This window comes from Oncorhynchus keta, chromosome 6 (assembly GCF_023373465.1).
Source record: "Oncorhynchus keta strain PuntledgeMale-10-30-2019 chromosome 6, Oket_V2, whole genome shotgun sequence".
NCBI classification, from domain to species: Eukaryota; Metazoa; Chordata; class Actinopteri; order Salmoniformes; family Salmonidae; genus Oncorhynchus; species Oncorhynchus keta.
The window spans coordinates 28033796-28049745 of NC_068426.1; the positions used below are offsets into that span (position 1 = coordinate 28033796).

General features: G+C 43.5%; 1 protein-coding gene across 39 annotated transcripts in view; it reads left to right on the plus strand.

The window, feature by feature from the left end:
• Positions 1 to 242: 242 nt before the first annotated feature.
• The window catches only part of LOC118385337 (ephrin-A5-like), a 51063-nt gene continuing 35355 nt past the window's right edge, over positions 243 to 15950 (plus strand). For 38 of the 39 annotated variants that reach the window (XM_052521236.1, XM_052521233.1, XM_052521244.1 and 35 more), the window contains exon 1: positions 243 to 1355. In XM_052521236.1, coding sequence (XP_052377196.1) covers positions 1231 to 1355 — 125 coding nt within the window. In that variant the 5' untranslated portion in view covers positions 243 to 1230. The remainder of the gene's footprint in view (positions 1356 to 15950) is intronic. The other variant, XM_035772401.2, reaches the window with a different exon arrangement.

Below are 15950 nucleotides of genomic sequence, written 5' to 3' on the forward strand. Positions count from 1 at the left end.
GCGTGAAGACAGCATCAACCTGGGTGAAAGGTGTAAACCTGTGACCGACCTGCGGAGATGGTATCAGATCTTTATAATCTCGTTTAGGGTCCGTGGCCCTCGTGCCCAGTATGTCTACTTTGTGAAATAAATGATCTGTCGCTTGAGGAAGCACTGAAGCAGATACACCTCAGGAGGAGGGATGTTGTTTTTGTAAGCGAAACGCCCATCATTCAAAATGCAAACCAATGAGACTGTGCTAGAGACTGAAACTGTACCCGCGCTGGCACAGTGGGGGATCATGCATGGCCGAGCGAGCGCTGCTCTGACATGGGTTGATTTCTTCATGCTGAACTACACGACTTTCCACCACTCCTGCTTATATTTGCCTCGTTTCAAGCGACACTTAGAAATATTTGTGTCCATGCTAAGGATTTTATGAACTCGTTTTTTTGCCACGGCACATTTGAACGACTCCGGTTCAAGGAAAGAGCTGCTCCTAGTTCTTCAGCGGTTGTTCAGCCGTGACAATACAGCGACAGCGCCGACGACACGGACACACAGCCGCGCGAGTAAAGGAAGATTTGGCACTGTCTGTAGCCGGCTGGTTCTGTGGAGTTAATTATTATTCAAATGTTCTATAAACATTTCAGAGCATATTTATGCATGGACCACGCTGTTATTAACTTGAAAATCAACAATTCAACGCTGCGTAGGCCTATGGTTACAGAAACTATTGGTGCCCAAAGAAGAGTTGATCCGGGAGAATAATTATTCATTTGTGTAGACCGACTACAGGAGAAAACTATTATAAAGCTAAAAATTCATGTTTATAATATCTGTGACATCCCACATCTTCTGCGGTCGAAGAGGATGCTCTTGTTGCCATGAATACACGACAAAACAATGACTGAAATAGTGTATTTTAAATGGATCCTCAACTAATTAATAATCAAGACATTTACCCACCAATTGCAATAATTTTTATTCCACAAACTGGCATTGCTTTTTTTTACTGAATGAAAAAACAACTTTTTTTTTTTACAAATGTCAATTCAAGCCTCAGCACAATAACTGCCTCGTGAAATAATCCAATCAATGCGTTATACTCGAGCAGTCAACCAAGACATAAGGCAATTATCATTTAAAAGCCTTCAGATGTGAATCTAATTTCACTCTGTTCATTTGAAGAATTCCACCGCGCCAGACGCTGCATCGAGAGGGACCTTGACGTGTCCAGGTTCGGGAGCCATGCCGCAGATGGATATGATCCTGTGCGTTTCGCTGGTGTTATGGACGTGTGTCTACGGCCAAGAGCCGGTCTCCAAGGTGGTGTCCGACCGCTATGCGGTCTACTGGAACCGGACCAACCCCAGGTGAGTCTCGTGCGTAACCGCAATGTGTGTCAGGGATGGGCCACGGTCACAAACTTCATGCGGGATCAACTTAATTGATGACATTGGTTGGAGGTGGATGGCCCGTAGACCATATGATATTTGTTACAATGTGAATTTTAAATATTCTGCCCTGCTATACTGACCATGATTCACTTGTGTATTAGCCTAAATATACATTTTATTGATGCACATCGGCAATCATTTACAAAGACGAACGTGTATGTTGCGTGACATATATCTTATCTACCTCTCATCAATAAGTTTGTTATATCCTATACTGTAAATACACCAGAATGATTATTAATATTATCCTGGTTCTGCTGGATGCGTCCACAGATCTGTTGCCGCGAAAGGCTTTCATTTGAGGCTTATAATTTAACTAATGGGAAATGATGTGGCTTATCTCTCGAATGAGGGAAATCGGGTGTTAGTTTGATCATTTAAAATATTCTGTGTGTGAGTCGGATTCTTAACGCGTTCACTTTTACTGATTCGGCAGTAGGACAATTATTCCGTAGCAGCAATAGCTATTGATTTCTGTTAGAATTGGCTACGAATGTATCCAAGTGTCTGTTCAACACATCTAAAATGTTGCCTTGAATAAGATTCAATATTATCAGCCAGTTTTCTTTGGAAGAATGATAAGGCGTTTGCATATGACGCACAACAAAAACCCACAACACTTGTGCCTTCTTATAACATGTTAAAAGGCTTTCCTCATGGTTGTACAATAAAATACAAGAAATATTCAGTCAGGTTTCCACCTACCATTTGTATTTTATTGTAATTGCTCAAAGTTGCCAATTAGTGTGGTCACAAGGGTAAAGCAATGGCTGTAATTACCCACTGTAATGGGATGGTCAGATGTGACTGCTATTTGACAGAGATGCTAATTGTGCAATACTATTCTCAGGTAGCCTACAGCTTTGAGTTGGCTCCCCAGGTGACTAACTGTTATTCACTCTGGATGGCCTGATTCTCAGAAAATAGTTTGTAGTATGAGTGTACCACTTCGTGTCATACATAACATATCACCTTTGTACCTTATCAGGTTTTTCCTGACATTGACAGTTTCGGGATGACTCCTCAACATTTATGCTTAGGGAGAAGAAACTGGTCCGTTGGGGTGATTTTGCTTTGCACGGAATCAACAGATGATGCTGTACTTGTTTGTCTTTTTGTGGTAACCCTGAGGCAAAGTGTGTGCAATGAGCTAGTTAGGAGAAGAAAGAGAACGGGTGAGATATTAACGCAAATGGCATCAAAGGCAAGGCTCTCTGCCTCTCTACCTCTTTTCCTGGAACAGATAACATCTTTGATGCACTCCCATAGTGGCATCAGCTCATTCCAACAGCTCCTGCCAAACCAAAAAAAAACGAAAAAGCTTTCCAGCTTCCCAAGTCCTGCTCCTCCAAAGCCATGCCCCCCTGTCCCGGCTACCCTGCCACCCAACCACATGCTGGGGCAGACAATGAGGTGAACACAGAGGGGTATTTCAGCAGTGCCCAGGCCCAGTGTGGTGCATGCTCCTGTGAGAGACACACACATGCTGAGGTCACACACTCTGTGGTAATCAAGCAGGCCCTGGGTTAACCATCACATGGCAGCACAGAGGGGACTGTAGTCAGGGTTAAGCCCAGGGCAGAGCCTGCCTCTCCTCTGAGGCTCTGTGACGGCCATGCAATGGCACCCTGCCTGGGTTTTGTCTGAGGAGAATAGGGCTCCTCAAGTCAATAAATGACTAACTCTAAATTGACTCTCCTTTTCTCATTGAGGGGCCTAATCCAAACCCAACCCACTGTATAATGTAACCATGCACCATGCTAAGACTCAGGGGCCCCTGGCCCTGCCGTTTAATATAACCATGCTCTGTGTTAGACCTTGGGCCCGTGGCCCCTGCGGGGTAATGTAACTATACTCAGCCATCAGAGCCCGAAGCCTGCTGGGGTATAGTCACAACTTCCAGATGAGGCTTTTTTCTGACCACAGTAGAAAAACGGAACCCAACGCGGCAGCCCTGCAGTCCTGCAGTCCATACTCAGCCATTCATGAAATCCCCTACAGGGACTCTGAAATTGAAATGGGAAGTGACTCGTGAAAAAAGTAAATGGTGAAGACATTTTCTATTGTTTAATACTCATGTAGGTTGATGGTGTCATGTTTGTTGCGCGCTTAATAAACGTTGCTCCTATTTCCCTCCCAATATCTCTCAAGAAAAACCTCTCAACATTCTGATGCACTTTGTTGATACACTCCAACAGTGGGAATCAAAAGCAGTGGAACAGTAGTGTAACCATGATAAGGATTCAGTCATGCTGGGAGGTGCAAATGACTCAATCAGTGACAGTGAGGCGCTCAAGTCATTATAATCACCTTCATTTAAAAAAAATGAAGTGCTTGTTGAGGAGACATAACATTTCTGAGCTACAATGGATATAGGGTCATTCCATTTGATTTCAATCCACTTCTGAACGCATCCCCTTTGATTTGAATGAAACTTTCAGTGCTTGCCCATGGTGAAAGTGTTATGAAAGTGACTTTTTGGAGATACAGATTCTCAAAGTTGACAGATTTTGCATACCCCACCATGCCACCATCACTGGAAAAGATTGAAGGTTCAGTTTAATATCATTTAACAGTTTACAAACAGGGTTGTCAAACAATGTAATAATTTATTGAATTAAAAATAAATCAATAATTATTATTATTATATTTTTTTTAACATTTTTTACTTTTTTTTAACATTTAACGTCAATGATCTAAAAACGTGTCAACTCCGATTATTTACATTTTCACATATGTTGTACCTTAAAACCTCATTTGCATAATCTGAAGTGCATGCATTGTGCCCACCATCAGTTGAGACTCAGCATACTCTTGAATACAGGGCGGGTGTCATTTCATTCATAGAAATAGAATTCATAGAATGGACCTGTCCCTTCAGATCACTGATGGCGGGCACAACACAAATACCTCAGATTATGTAAAATAGGGTCTAAACTACATGTGCGAAAATGAAAAAAAAAACGTTGTTGACCGCGTTTCCAGATAACTAACGTTAAAAGCTAAAAAAAACTGTTTTTGTAAGCATTTAAATGCTATCAAACTCAACCATTTATCTTTTCCAGTGATTAAGACATGGATGTCTCATGGTATGGTGGGGTATGCAAAATGGGTCAACTTTGGGCACCTATATCTCCTGAATGTTTTGGCATTCAGGTCCAAAAAGTCACTTGATGACCACTTCTACTATGGGAAAATATGTATGGAAAGTTTCATTCAAATCAAAAGGGGTGCAGTCAAAAAGGGATTGAAATCAAATGGAATAACCCTATATTATAATAAGTCAGAGTGTTTTGTTTGACTTGTTAGTGACACATTTTAAGAGAGCATAATTTTTAAGTGCCCGTCTTATAGGAATGTGCTATATTGGTAGTAATTAGCTATAGAAATTGCTCGGCCACAAAATAAAATGTCTTGTAAAGATTGGAGGAGAAGGGCTATCTTTGGATGGCTGTTGGTTAACATACATGCGTGAATGTTGTGTATACACGGTGGAGGGGCTAGTCATGCATTTTCTTCAGTAATACTGTGTTAATACATGTGTAATTAAAAACACAATTTGTAAGTAAAGTTAACGATTAGATTATTGCCCATTGATGAGTTAGCATTAGAGAAATCCCCACCGGCCTGTATTTAGTTTGATAGTTGCTTAATTAAAACCGTCAGGCTCCATATGGGACACATGCAACCATTGCTGTGGCAAGGTGTTTATTTGTTGCTAATAGGTGGGATCAGTGGAGAATCATTCCTGAGTCCCTAATCTTCCTGCTGTTTGTGTCTCTGATGCCATGGAAACTGATACTCTTCCTCATCAAAGAGGCTCATTGGGTGGGACTAACGACCTGACAGCTGGGGAGAGGGATTTCAGCATTCTACAAGAGCACTGTCACCCTAGGGACTGCAGTTTAAGCTTCGTTAATGCCCCTCAAATCTTTCTACAACAGATGTGACATATTTATCAAAGACAATCAAACTACTTTTTCGTCTGTCTTCCAGTTCCACTACTTTGGTATACTTTGATTTGGTTCTGCAGTCCTTGTGAGGACACCTAAGAAATGTGAAAATGACTCAGTGGCTTCTCTTTCCACCTCATAACATCCTTGCCCTTACAGACACAGATAGTTCTCTCAGCGAAATGACCTTGGCTGTTTGCTTTCTCTATTCTGGCAACATTTTTAATCTCCACTTAAGAAACAATACACCACTTTCCAGTTTGTGACAAGTTGATGTTGTGATAGTTTCCCAGTGGCAATGTGAGTTTGCTCCGTTTGCATTTTTCAGCGTGTTTACCTTTGTTTTCCCCATCAGCCTTTTCCCGGCTCCCTGCTGCTGGGTTCCGCTTGGATACAAAACGGAAACAAAAAGCAGCCACGTCCAAATATTGACTGGGTCTCAGGACCGCAACCCTCTCCCAGCCCCAGCCCAGACCGCGTGAAAGGACACTATTGTTCCTATCGTACTCAGCGGCCCCATAGCCGTCTTCTAACTATGCATGCTCTTAAAGCGAGACAGGCATATAGGGAGAGTTGTGGGAGAGAGAAAGGTAGTTGTGGCAAGGCTCTTGTGAGGGCGAGTACGTAAGGAGGGGAAGGGGCACACAACGGGAGCGAGACACAGTCCACAGGGGTAACAGAAGCTTCCGGAGATGGGACACAGGGTTACCCGGGGAAATAGTGGCCATGCCATGGGCCCCCTGCATGAGGTCAAAACCGGTATTTCCACACCTGCCCTTACTTAGCCTGTGGATGGAGCCGCATGTTGCAGCCATCTTCTCAGGGAACTCTTGGCGTCAGAGTGTGAGGTTATTTGTCCTGGCCCTCAAAGAAGGGGAAAATAGTCCTGTGGAGAAAGCAGTCTGTCCCACTGCCACTGCTTGACTAACGGGGACTAAAAAGAAGAGGGTGTTTTAAGTGGGTGTCTTGTTGGTGAACATTTATTGTGTTAACTGTGTGTAAGTAGGGATTTCTCTGTTACCTTACAGGAATATTCAATATTCAGAGCACCACACAATTAATCCCTTTTTGGATAGAAAGTCTTTGCCATGCTCTTTCTGTTAAACTTTGTGCAGATCACATTCTCAGCAACTTCCGTAAACTTGTTTTCAGTCAATTTTCCGATCGGTGGTATAGCTCGGCAAGTCGGCATCCGCCATTTAATATGCGTGGGCCAGTCAGTGGATTAGAGCCAACCCTCCAGCCCCTAATCTCCAAGTCTCACTTCAGCGCTCCCAAGGTTCATTTTTCTGCTGTTTCTTAAGGTTTAAGTCTCGGTGGGGCTTTTTGTGTGCTGTTTAAATGTGAGTGGTGAAATGGCGTCCACTGTGTCTTTGTAGGCACCAGTGAGGGTATTAGCAGAGAGGCTCTAAGGGGCTTAAGAGGTCAGCCTCCCTTTGTGTGGAGACACAAAACACTTCCTGTGGGACCCTTCACCCCGCTCTGTTCTTCCCCCAGAAAGCCAGGGCCTGCCTGACCATTCACATTAATCAGGCACAGCCCCTAATGACTGCAGTAAAGCCTCTGGAACTGCCGCTTGAAGGCCCTAAAGAGTCCCTAAAGCCTCCTGACAGACAGTGTAGTGGGTGTGCGGGGAAGGCTTCTGTATTGACGGCCTCTGTGCAGTAGAGTGGTGAGTGGCTATCCAAGCTTCTTTTTACAGTACGCTTTAGCAGAACAAGCCCACAATGAAAGAGGACTATGTACAGTAGGCCAAGGTAATGAAAATGGACGCCACAAACAGAATCCACCAGGAAAGTGTAGGGTCTGAACCGTTTCTCCTGCGGTGAGCTGCAGTAACGTTGCGTTATCTACTGCACGCCTCCTATTGCAGAACGTTCTCCCCGAGGAAAGGAAGTCAAGGACGCATTTTGCACTGCAGACTTTAAATGGATCAAGTAAATGGAGAGAACAAATTGTCTCAGTGCAAATCAGGGGAGAGATTGGGGAGAGAGAGAAAGTCAGAACGAGAACCGGAAGGATCTCCTTTCCCTCTGTCGACCATAGCTGAGCTCTCTGCAGCTGGAGGGCTAGAGCAAAGGTGTCAAACTCATTTCGCCCAGGGCTGCGTTCGGTCTTCAATGTGTTATACTTCCTCACCGTTAAAAATATATTTCAAAAATAGTCCTCTATTCATCGTTTTTGGAACTTTTGATGCTCCCTGACTGTTGTTCATTCATTCTGGTGATTATTAGCGAGCTGGCAATAACTGTATGGAACTGTATGTATGTAGGTCCATTATCATTTCTAATGGGCCTACATTTTCTACTACCTCGTGGGCTCGATCTGGCCCGCGGGCCGTATGTTTGACACCCCTGGCCTAAAGCCTGGTTATTTACAGAGGATTGGCTCGTCCTCTGTCTTTAGTAATTAGTCATGATTGCTGTTCGTAGTGCTCAGTCTGAGATAGCTCCAGAAGGGTGTGGTTGTGACAGTTTGGCTGTTTTAGTGTTGCTAACTGGAATTCCACCAGTGCTACTCTCTGGTCTATGGCACACAGACCTGGCATGCTTGTGGCTCCCACCAGGCACATTGGCACAGGGTGCTGTGTTTTACAGACCTTAGTATATACTATTCCAAATGAATCCAAATTGGCCGGAAAGTATGCACGATATAAAACAAATGTGATTACAGCCAAGCATCCGTGTAATGCTTCGGGAACTTTATTTGGGTCAATGTGGCTTTTGAAATGAAAGAAAAAGCAAATATCCCTCTCCAAGAGGCAAAGTTTCCTAATTTCATTGGTGACTAACTTTCAAGGTCTTGTTTTTTTTTTGGGTGGGGGGGATTAAGACATTTTGCTTCTACAGAATTTCTTCTGTGATTGCATCAGACTTACAGACAAACAGGGTAGATGAAGTGTGTAGTATTATTTTTTCACCCCATTGTATTTGCTGATTAGATCAGATTGAATTACTGATACACTCTGTAAACGAAATTTGCCTACATTTTTTAATGGTTGAATGTACTGTGCTCCTCCTCTCTAATTAATTTGGTTCAAGTGAAGTAAATATTACCTTTGTCTGATGAAACTTTGTTTTATCTGATGAAAGCTCATTATTTTTCATAGCATGTTAAGAGAAGTCTTATATATTGGGTTAGCTTAGTGTATGCAATGATCTTTGGCATAGTTGTGGCGTTTCAGGCACCCGTGGACAGATGAGGTAAAGGGCATTGATAATGTGATTTCTGAGTTTAAAAAAAAAGAAGAAGTGACATTTAGATATCTGGGAAGAACAATGTTCTTTTCGTTAACTTGATGTGACTTTGCAGGACCTTTTAGTGTGGCTTTCTGGCCCATGGAGACAGAGGGTATGTCCTCCTGTTGTATTTGAGCATGCTCAGTGCTTTGGAACCCATGAAATATTAAAAAGCTGTTTGCGATCTCACAGTAGAGCCTGGACAGCAAACCTTCACACGCAACCAGAAGAAATCCAGGTCAGGACCGCCATGACTTTAATGCAGGGGTCGACATTTTGTCTCACTCCATAATACATACATGTTTTCTCACTCACCCCATGTTTCTTTGATGTTAAGAGACTTCGATGAAATCATATGAGTTTATCATCACCCCAAGTTTAGCACTGTTGATTGAAATCTCAGACTGCTAGGTGTCTCTCTCTCTCCTCTTTGCCTGACTCCCAGCTGTGTCTTGTGACGGGGAGGGAAGCAGAGACCGCCATTTCCCTCCAAATTCGACTCCATTTTGTTTTCAAGAAATAAAGTCGGGTTGAGAATCCTGGGAGCCTTACTGAACAGGCTCCGCCCCTTGTTTAATTCAACATGAAGATCCTTAGGAGACAACGAACAGCTTTAGATATGATTAACCAAAGTTTTTTTGATTGTGATTTTAATGCGTTTCTCCAAAAGCATGTACAACGTTAGTTTAGACTGAAAACAATGGTAGAAGCAACATAGTCATGGCTTGGCTGTGTTTGCGTCATAGCCATGTTGCGTTTGTGCCCTAGCCTAGCTTAGCATAGCTGTATCTGTGCCTTGGTTACCCTAGCTGAGCCGGCGGCCTGGCACCCGTATCACTCCTCACGTCAACACAGTGGGAACAAGCATGCAGATGCTCGCAGGGCCCGGGCTGATGATCTCCCTTTATGTCTTGGCTCCGCCAGGTCCCTCAGTTATTCTAGTGCATAATTGATGGCGGAGTTAGAATAGCAGAAGTAATGCGATGAGAGGGTGCAGCCAGGCGGAGCGAGGGATCGCGTGTGTGCGACTGCAAACATTGGAGGGGACGACGAGAGGACATCTGGAGTAACAGGTCCCCGTCCTCTGGTGCGTGGAGCTCGACACAGAATGTCACCCTCCTGGCCAATCACAGCTCAACATCTTCCCACCAATAAGAAGTCTTCGCCGAAGCAGAATACTACGTTCCCCGTGAATCAGACAACCGACCGCAGTTAGCAGTCTGTAGTCTGCAGATGATGTGCTAAGTTTGTCATAGGTTTTATTAGCCTTTTCTCATATTAAATGAAACTGAAATAGAGAATGAGTAGCATTACGCTTTAAATTACATTGATTATAATTGAAGTCATTTGGCATTTTACTGGTCATGTGAATGAGCCTGGATTGTGGTGTTTATGGGTACATTGCGTCACAAGGCATTGTCTCCACCATCTTTGTTCCTTTATCATGCATTAGATGAAGCAGAGATTGGCTGTGCTGGATCTTTAGTGACAGGGTGTATATCAGACCTAGACAAGTCACTACAAAGAGACACTAATGGCCAAATAACCCTCCGTTGTCTACTAAACAAAGAGGCCAGGTCACAGATAACCTGTCCTGTCCCACTTTGAAGCAGTCGACTACCTTTCTCAACAGAAAACTGCAATAAAAGCTGCAGGACTTCCCCTGAAACCCATCTGAAATACCTGTGTTCCTGGTTACGATGCTGCGATCAGAGCTTGAAACCACTCAGTATCATTCCCAATAGTATTATAGTACTATGGGACAGACAAGAGGGACCAGATGTACTGGATAGATGTGAGACAATAACAACTATATTTGATTATTATTTTAATAACGTAGAATTTCTTCAATGTAAGTCTAAAATATATAAACGAAAATGCCTTAATTTTCAATTGATAAATGAACCTCTTTTAATTTTTTTAAAGAAAACCTTTAGTTGTTAGAAATAGATAACAATTTATTTTCCATCGTTATATCATTTGAATACGTCCAACAGTCATCTAATAAAGTGATGATATTTTAGTTGTACTAATTAAAACCTAACATCTATTCCATGGAATCAATCTATCAGACCAAGCAATGTACTGTATATTTATTACTATATATTTGTAAGAATCAAGATTCTCAAGGGATTGTATATTATAGCAGCTTATTAGAGGAGAAAATATTTTTCAGATTTCAGTTATAAACTCTGAGCCATGCTATGATTTGGCCAGTTACAGTATTCCATAATAACTCAATGGGCAGGTCTGTCTGGAGAAAGAAATATTACCGCTCTGCTATAAAGACTTCCTAAGCAGTGAGCACACTCAAGGAACAAGTAAAACATATTTATGAGCAGGACTTTATGATCTTAATGACCAAAGCCCAGGCCCTTTAAGTGCACTTCTGGGCAGAGATGTTTTAGGGCCAGACATGGAACCAGCCAGGTAGTGCTCATACAGAGGCACTACTGGTAATATTTACTGGAATTTATTGTTTTGATATGTTCATCCTCACATGGTGACGAAAACAGTTGTAAATTGTCACATATAATATGCTACTGCAGTATCGGTGTTTTCACTCGCTAGGGCATTTGTTTGTAGCCTATGTTTAAGAGCAAAAAATAAATAAAAAATCAAGGCATTCACTAAAGTGAAGCAAAAAAGATATATTGGACTGTGCTAGCTATATTTCAACAATTACATTACTCCAAAATTGAAGTACAATATTTTGTTATAAGACAACGGATTTAGAAAGATATAAAGACAACTTTTAAGCAAATAAATTAAATATCGCCAACTATTTTTTAGATAGATAACTAAAAAAATAAACATTTTCATAAGAGTTTTAAATCAAATCAAATGTACAATGAACTTCTGACAAAATTGATCAACAACTGGAAAATACAAAATAATTACATTTGAATTGTTTGAAATACAATCAAGTATTTTCATTAAGTTAAGATAACATAAGTTAATAAGTTATGTAAAGGAGGCCCTAACCATATTTTATGGCATGAGTAAATAACACAGTCAGGTGAATGGTGCTTTCTAGACATAATGGTTATTTATCTCTCAGTCTAAGAGAAAGTTGTAGTTGCAGTTGTATTTAGGAAGCTGGCATTTCAGTGCTTGGATGGACCTTTGATCCAACCATGGGTGTTTCATGATGGCTTCCAAATCTGTCACTACTCCTCTGTTTCGCCTATTGGAGCATATCGAATGATTAAAGACGGGGGGAAAAAGAGAATTGATTGAAAAAAAGCCTCTGGTCTGTTAGGTTCTGAAGTCTTGTGACTGCTACTTTGGGCAATGCAGAAGTTCTGTTAGTGAGGTCAGTCACACGATACACAGGGGGCCAAAGAAGTACACCGGCTAACACATCACACACGTTTAACAACCACCGACCAAGCTACCATAGTATGACGGAGGCAGGCTCATTGGAAATTTTGCCCAGCAACATGATAGGAAATATGGTGGGCTGAGCTAATATTGCTGGTTACAATTCTCCTTTTCTATTGGTTAAAAATTGACCATGTGCAACTGGATTTTGCCCCAATTGTTTCTGGAAAACATTGAAATAACTGATCATTCTGATAAAACTTTTAGGTAAACTCAAGGCTTCATTTAATAGATCTATATCATTGTGTTAATCATTTTGGCGTTCAGTTTCAGCTGGCAGTGTGGCTCACAGTGCTTGCCTGTGCTGGTCTAATGATCTCCTGCATTTGGTAGCTTTGTTCCTGTTATTTAAATCCCAGAGTATTTTGAATTACAAATCCTCTACGCTAGTGTAAGGGATAGGAATTATGCAAATCGAAGCCCAAAGACAATGCAAGCGAGGTGTGATCAGTCAGAAACTCACCAATAAGGATTAAGCCAGAACCTGTGGCAACCAATGAGGCATAGAGCAGCTGCGTTTTCATTGGGAGATCAGCACTGATAACCAAAAGTGTGGCAGATACACCATGTGGAAATCGTATTCCATCTGTACCCATGCCTAAAGGGAGGCCATTAATGCACTGTTGGATTTATGCTGTGTGGCAGTGCTAGTTTATTTTGGGGCATATAGCCACTGAAAAGCACAGAGCAATCATTTTAAAACAGTATCCACAACATAGTGTCCATGCCACATAGTAACCACACACACACACACACACACACACACACACACACACACACACACACACACACACACACACACACACACACACACACACACACACACACACACACACACACACACACACACACACACACACACACACACACACACACACACACACACACACACACACACACACACACGGGTGCCTTCCTTTAGCCCAAGACATCTGAAGTAAATGTGAGAAGGTTATAACCACCCGTCTCTCTCTCTCTGTCCCTCACTTTCTTTCTCTCTTACCCTTTTTCTTGAGAATGATTTATCTGTATCCCCGTCTCTCCACATTTCTCTCTCTGCTTTCCTTTTTCTGTCTCTCCCTCTCTAACCCCTCACCCTCCTCTCCCACCCTCCCTCCCTCCCTGGTGTCCAGACGTCTGTCACATATGCTGACTCCCAGTCCTGGGCTGATATCAGATATGAGGAGAGGGACTTCACAGCCTTTCACTCCTCTCCTTCCCCCACCCCTCAACCCTCCACCTCCAGCTGACTTCCCCCATACTGGAACGGCTAAAGTTGACCTCTGATGTCATTTCCTCCCCTCTTGGCGTGACTCCACAGGACTGATACTTCTGCATCGTATCGTATGGATCTTTAGTAGGCCTTTTCCCAAGTTGTATACCGTACTCTTTCCTCTGCGTCTGTTAATGGATGTGAATGTGTGATTGGATATGACTGCATATAGCAGATGCTTGTTTTTTTTTTTGATCAGTATCCGGGCTGTGGGTACAGCTTGATGTGTGGTACCACAGTAAGCAGCAGGGTGTGATGTTCACTGTTTGTGGGCCTCGTATTGTGCTCAGTGCTCATGGCTGTTACAGATGCTCTTCAGATGATTGTGTGGCACGGCATGATTTTAATTTGAAACCACACTCTGGCCCAGACAGACACTCTCATCTAATCTGGTGTGGAAATGAGTCTGCAGGCTGTGTGGAGACAGAGGTCTTAAAACACACACACACACACACAACTGACAAGCACATCATGCCATGCATTACTTTATCCCCCTGTAAATAAGCGTTTTGACCAGAGTTTGTGATTAATGAATGTCGATAGCCGTGAATAAAGTGCAGTTTAAATGTTAACAGTGTCCTCATCTGTTTGTATTGCCCCACATGTAACACAATTCTCAGATCTGCAGTAGCCACATTATCTCCTCACATCCCTCACATCTTAGATGGAGAAATGCGCTTTAGCGTACCCCGACTCGCGGTCCCTCCCCACCAATGTCTTCCTGCAGCCTTTTGTTACGGTTCAGAATGGAGTTGACGCGTGTGAAAGCGAACGTGTTACCCCCAGCCCAAAGGTTCATTATCCACTGCTGTTCTCACGGGGAGATAGAAAAATCACTTCTTTGTGAAGAGGAGGAAAGAGCTTCCCTCTGACCTCATGGCTGTGGTGTAATGTCCGGGGGTTGAGGTTGGCTGCTGGGGTGTAGCCACACCCACTGGGCTGATGAACTGTGGAACACTCCCTGAGCTTGTCTTTCCCACTAGGGGAGAATCTCTGTTGCATACTCCTCAAGTCCTCTCTCCTCACCTCCTTCTCAAAACCAATTGGATGAGAAAGACAGAGGTCCCGCCCCTCTAACCTCCTCCAATGGGTTTTGAGAAGGAGGTGAGGAGAGAGGACGCGAGAAGTATGCAATTGAGATTCTCCCCAGGATTACAGACGATAGCCAGGGCCCCTGCTGGAGAGACTTGGCTATGGAAACTTAGAGAACTGACTTATGTGCAAGTGCTGCTTTTCACACTGTATCATTTATCATCCCTCTGCGAATTACGTGTCACAAACTGAGACTCTGAATACATCCCTTTCCTCTACAAACTGATCTCAGATACACCCAGCTCATTATGAGAACTGCTCGTACCCCCTGTACAGCAGAGGACTGTACTGCAGCAGCATGGCTAGCCTTCCTTCCTCAGCTCTCCAATTAGAGAGCTCACAAACAGATGACATAATGGCCCAGAAGAGCCTGCTGTCTTTCAGGTGCAAATTGAAACAGTGTGTGTTTGCCAGCGAGATCATCCCAGCTAGCGAACGCTAACACTCTCTCTGGCCACATTCCATCCTCCCGCCAAGCCCAGGGACGTCACTCACATCCCAACGCACGGTGATGGTCTTTTAAGAGTAAATATGCAAACTGTGTGATATCCAATAGGCTATCAGATGTAATTATGACACCAGTCTGCTGAAGCATCACACCCCTGGGGCTGGTCAGAGCACTGAGCAGTAGTCCCCCCTTCCCCCATGACAGCTATGTCTCGTTAGCAAGAAATGTGAAAATAGCAGCACTTTTACAGAACTAAACCTCCATGGGAAAAGCTGGTTCTGTGGGGAGAGAACTGTTAATGGATTAAGTGGCTGCTCCTTTTCCCAGTGTAGGCCCTTACTGTTCATTCACATATGGCCCTCCGTACTGGGCACGCTAATAGGCATGGCTAGCGTAGCCACTCAGCTTTTGACCCAGTTCCCTGGCCCTAACTTCCAGCTTTCCCCCTTGCTCTATTCATCTCCGCGGCCCGGCATTCTTGTAAAAAAAAGAAAAGTGTGTTCACTTTGGCGGCCAATGAAAGGAACCAGGGAACACGGGACTTAAATCACTTAATGAGGGGAGACAAGCAGTGCTTTTGTCCAAGTTGTACTTGAGCTGCGTCCAGCCAAAGGCCTCTAACGGGGTCTGACACCTTTTCTCAGTGGCACGGCCTGTATGTTTCAGCACATCACCAAGGGGCAACAATCCCCACTCCAATGTATGTACGTTTACACTGTAAAACATCACAGCATTTATTTGGATTTCTAAGCCATATCACTCTGTTTATTTAGCTGGGACATTCTTTCGTTTTAGGAGCGGCAGCAGGAGTGCATTTCTCGGCAGGAAGGAACCCACAGGAAGTCTGAACCACTGTAAGGGCAGGGCAGGGTCGCTCCCTGTGGGCTTGTGGCCTTGCTGGGGAGTATGAATGATTGGGATCGGAGGCCAGAAAGGCACGTAGCAGAGCCACAACCGCTCCACCCCAGCCCCGTGTGACTTCCAGCCAGTCCCAACTGTTTCACACACGGAAGGAAAACCACTCTCACTCTCCTTTTTCCTAATTTTCTCCTTTTATCACTACTGCCCTATCTTCCTCTCACCCTCATTCCGTAGATTCTCCTTCCTCGTCTCTCTCTCTCT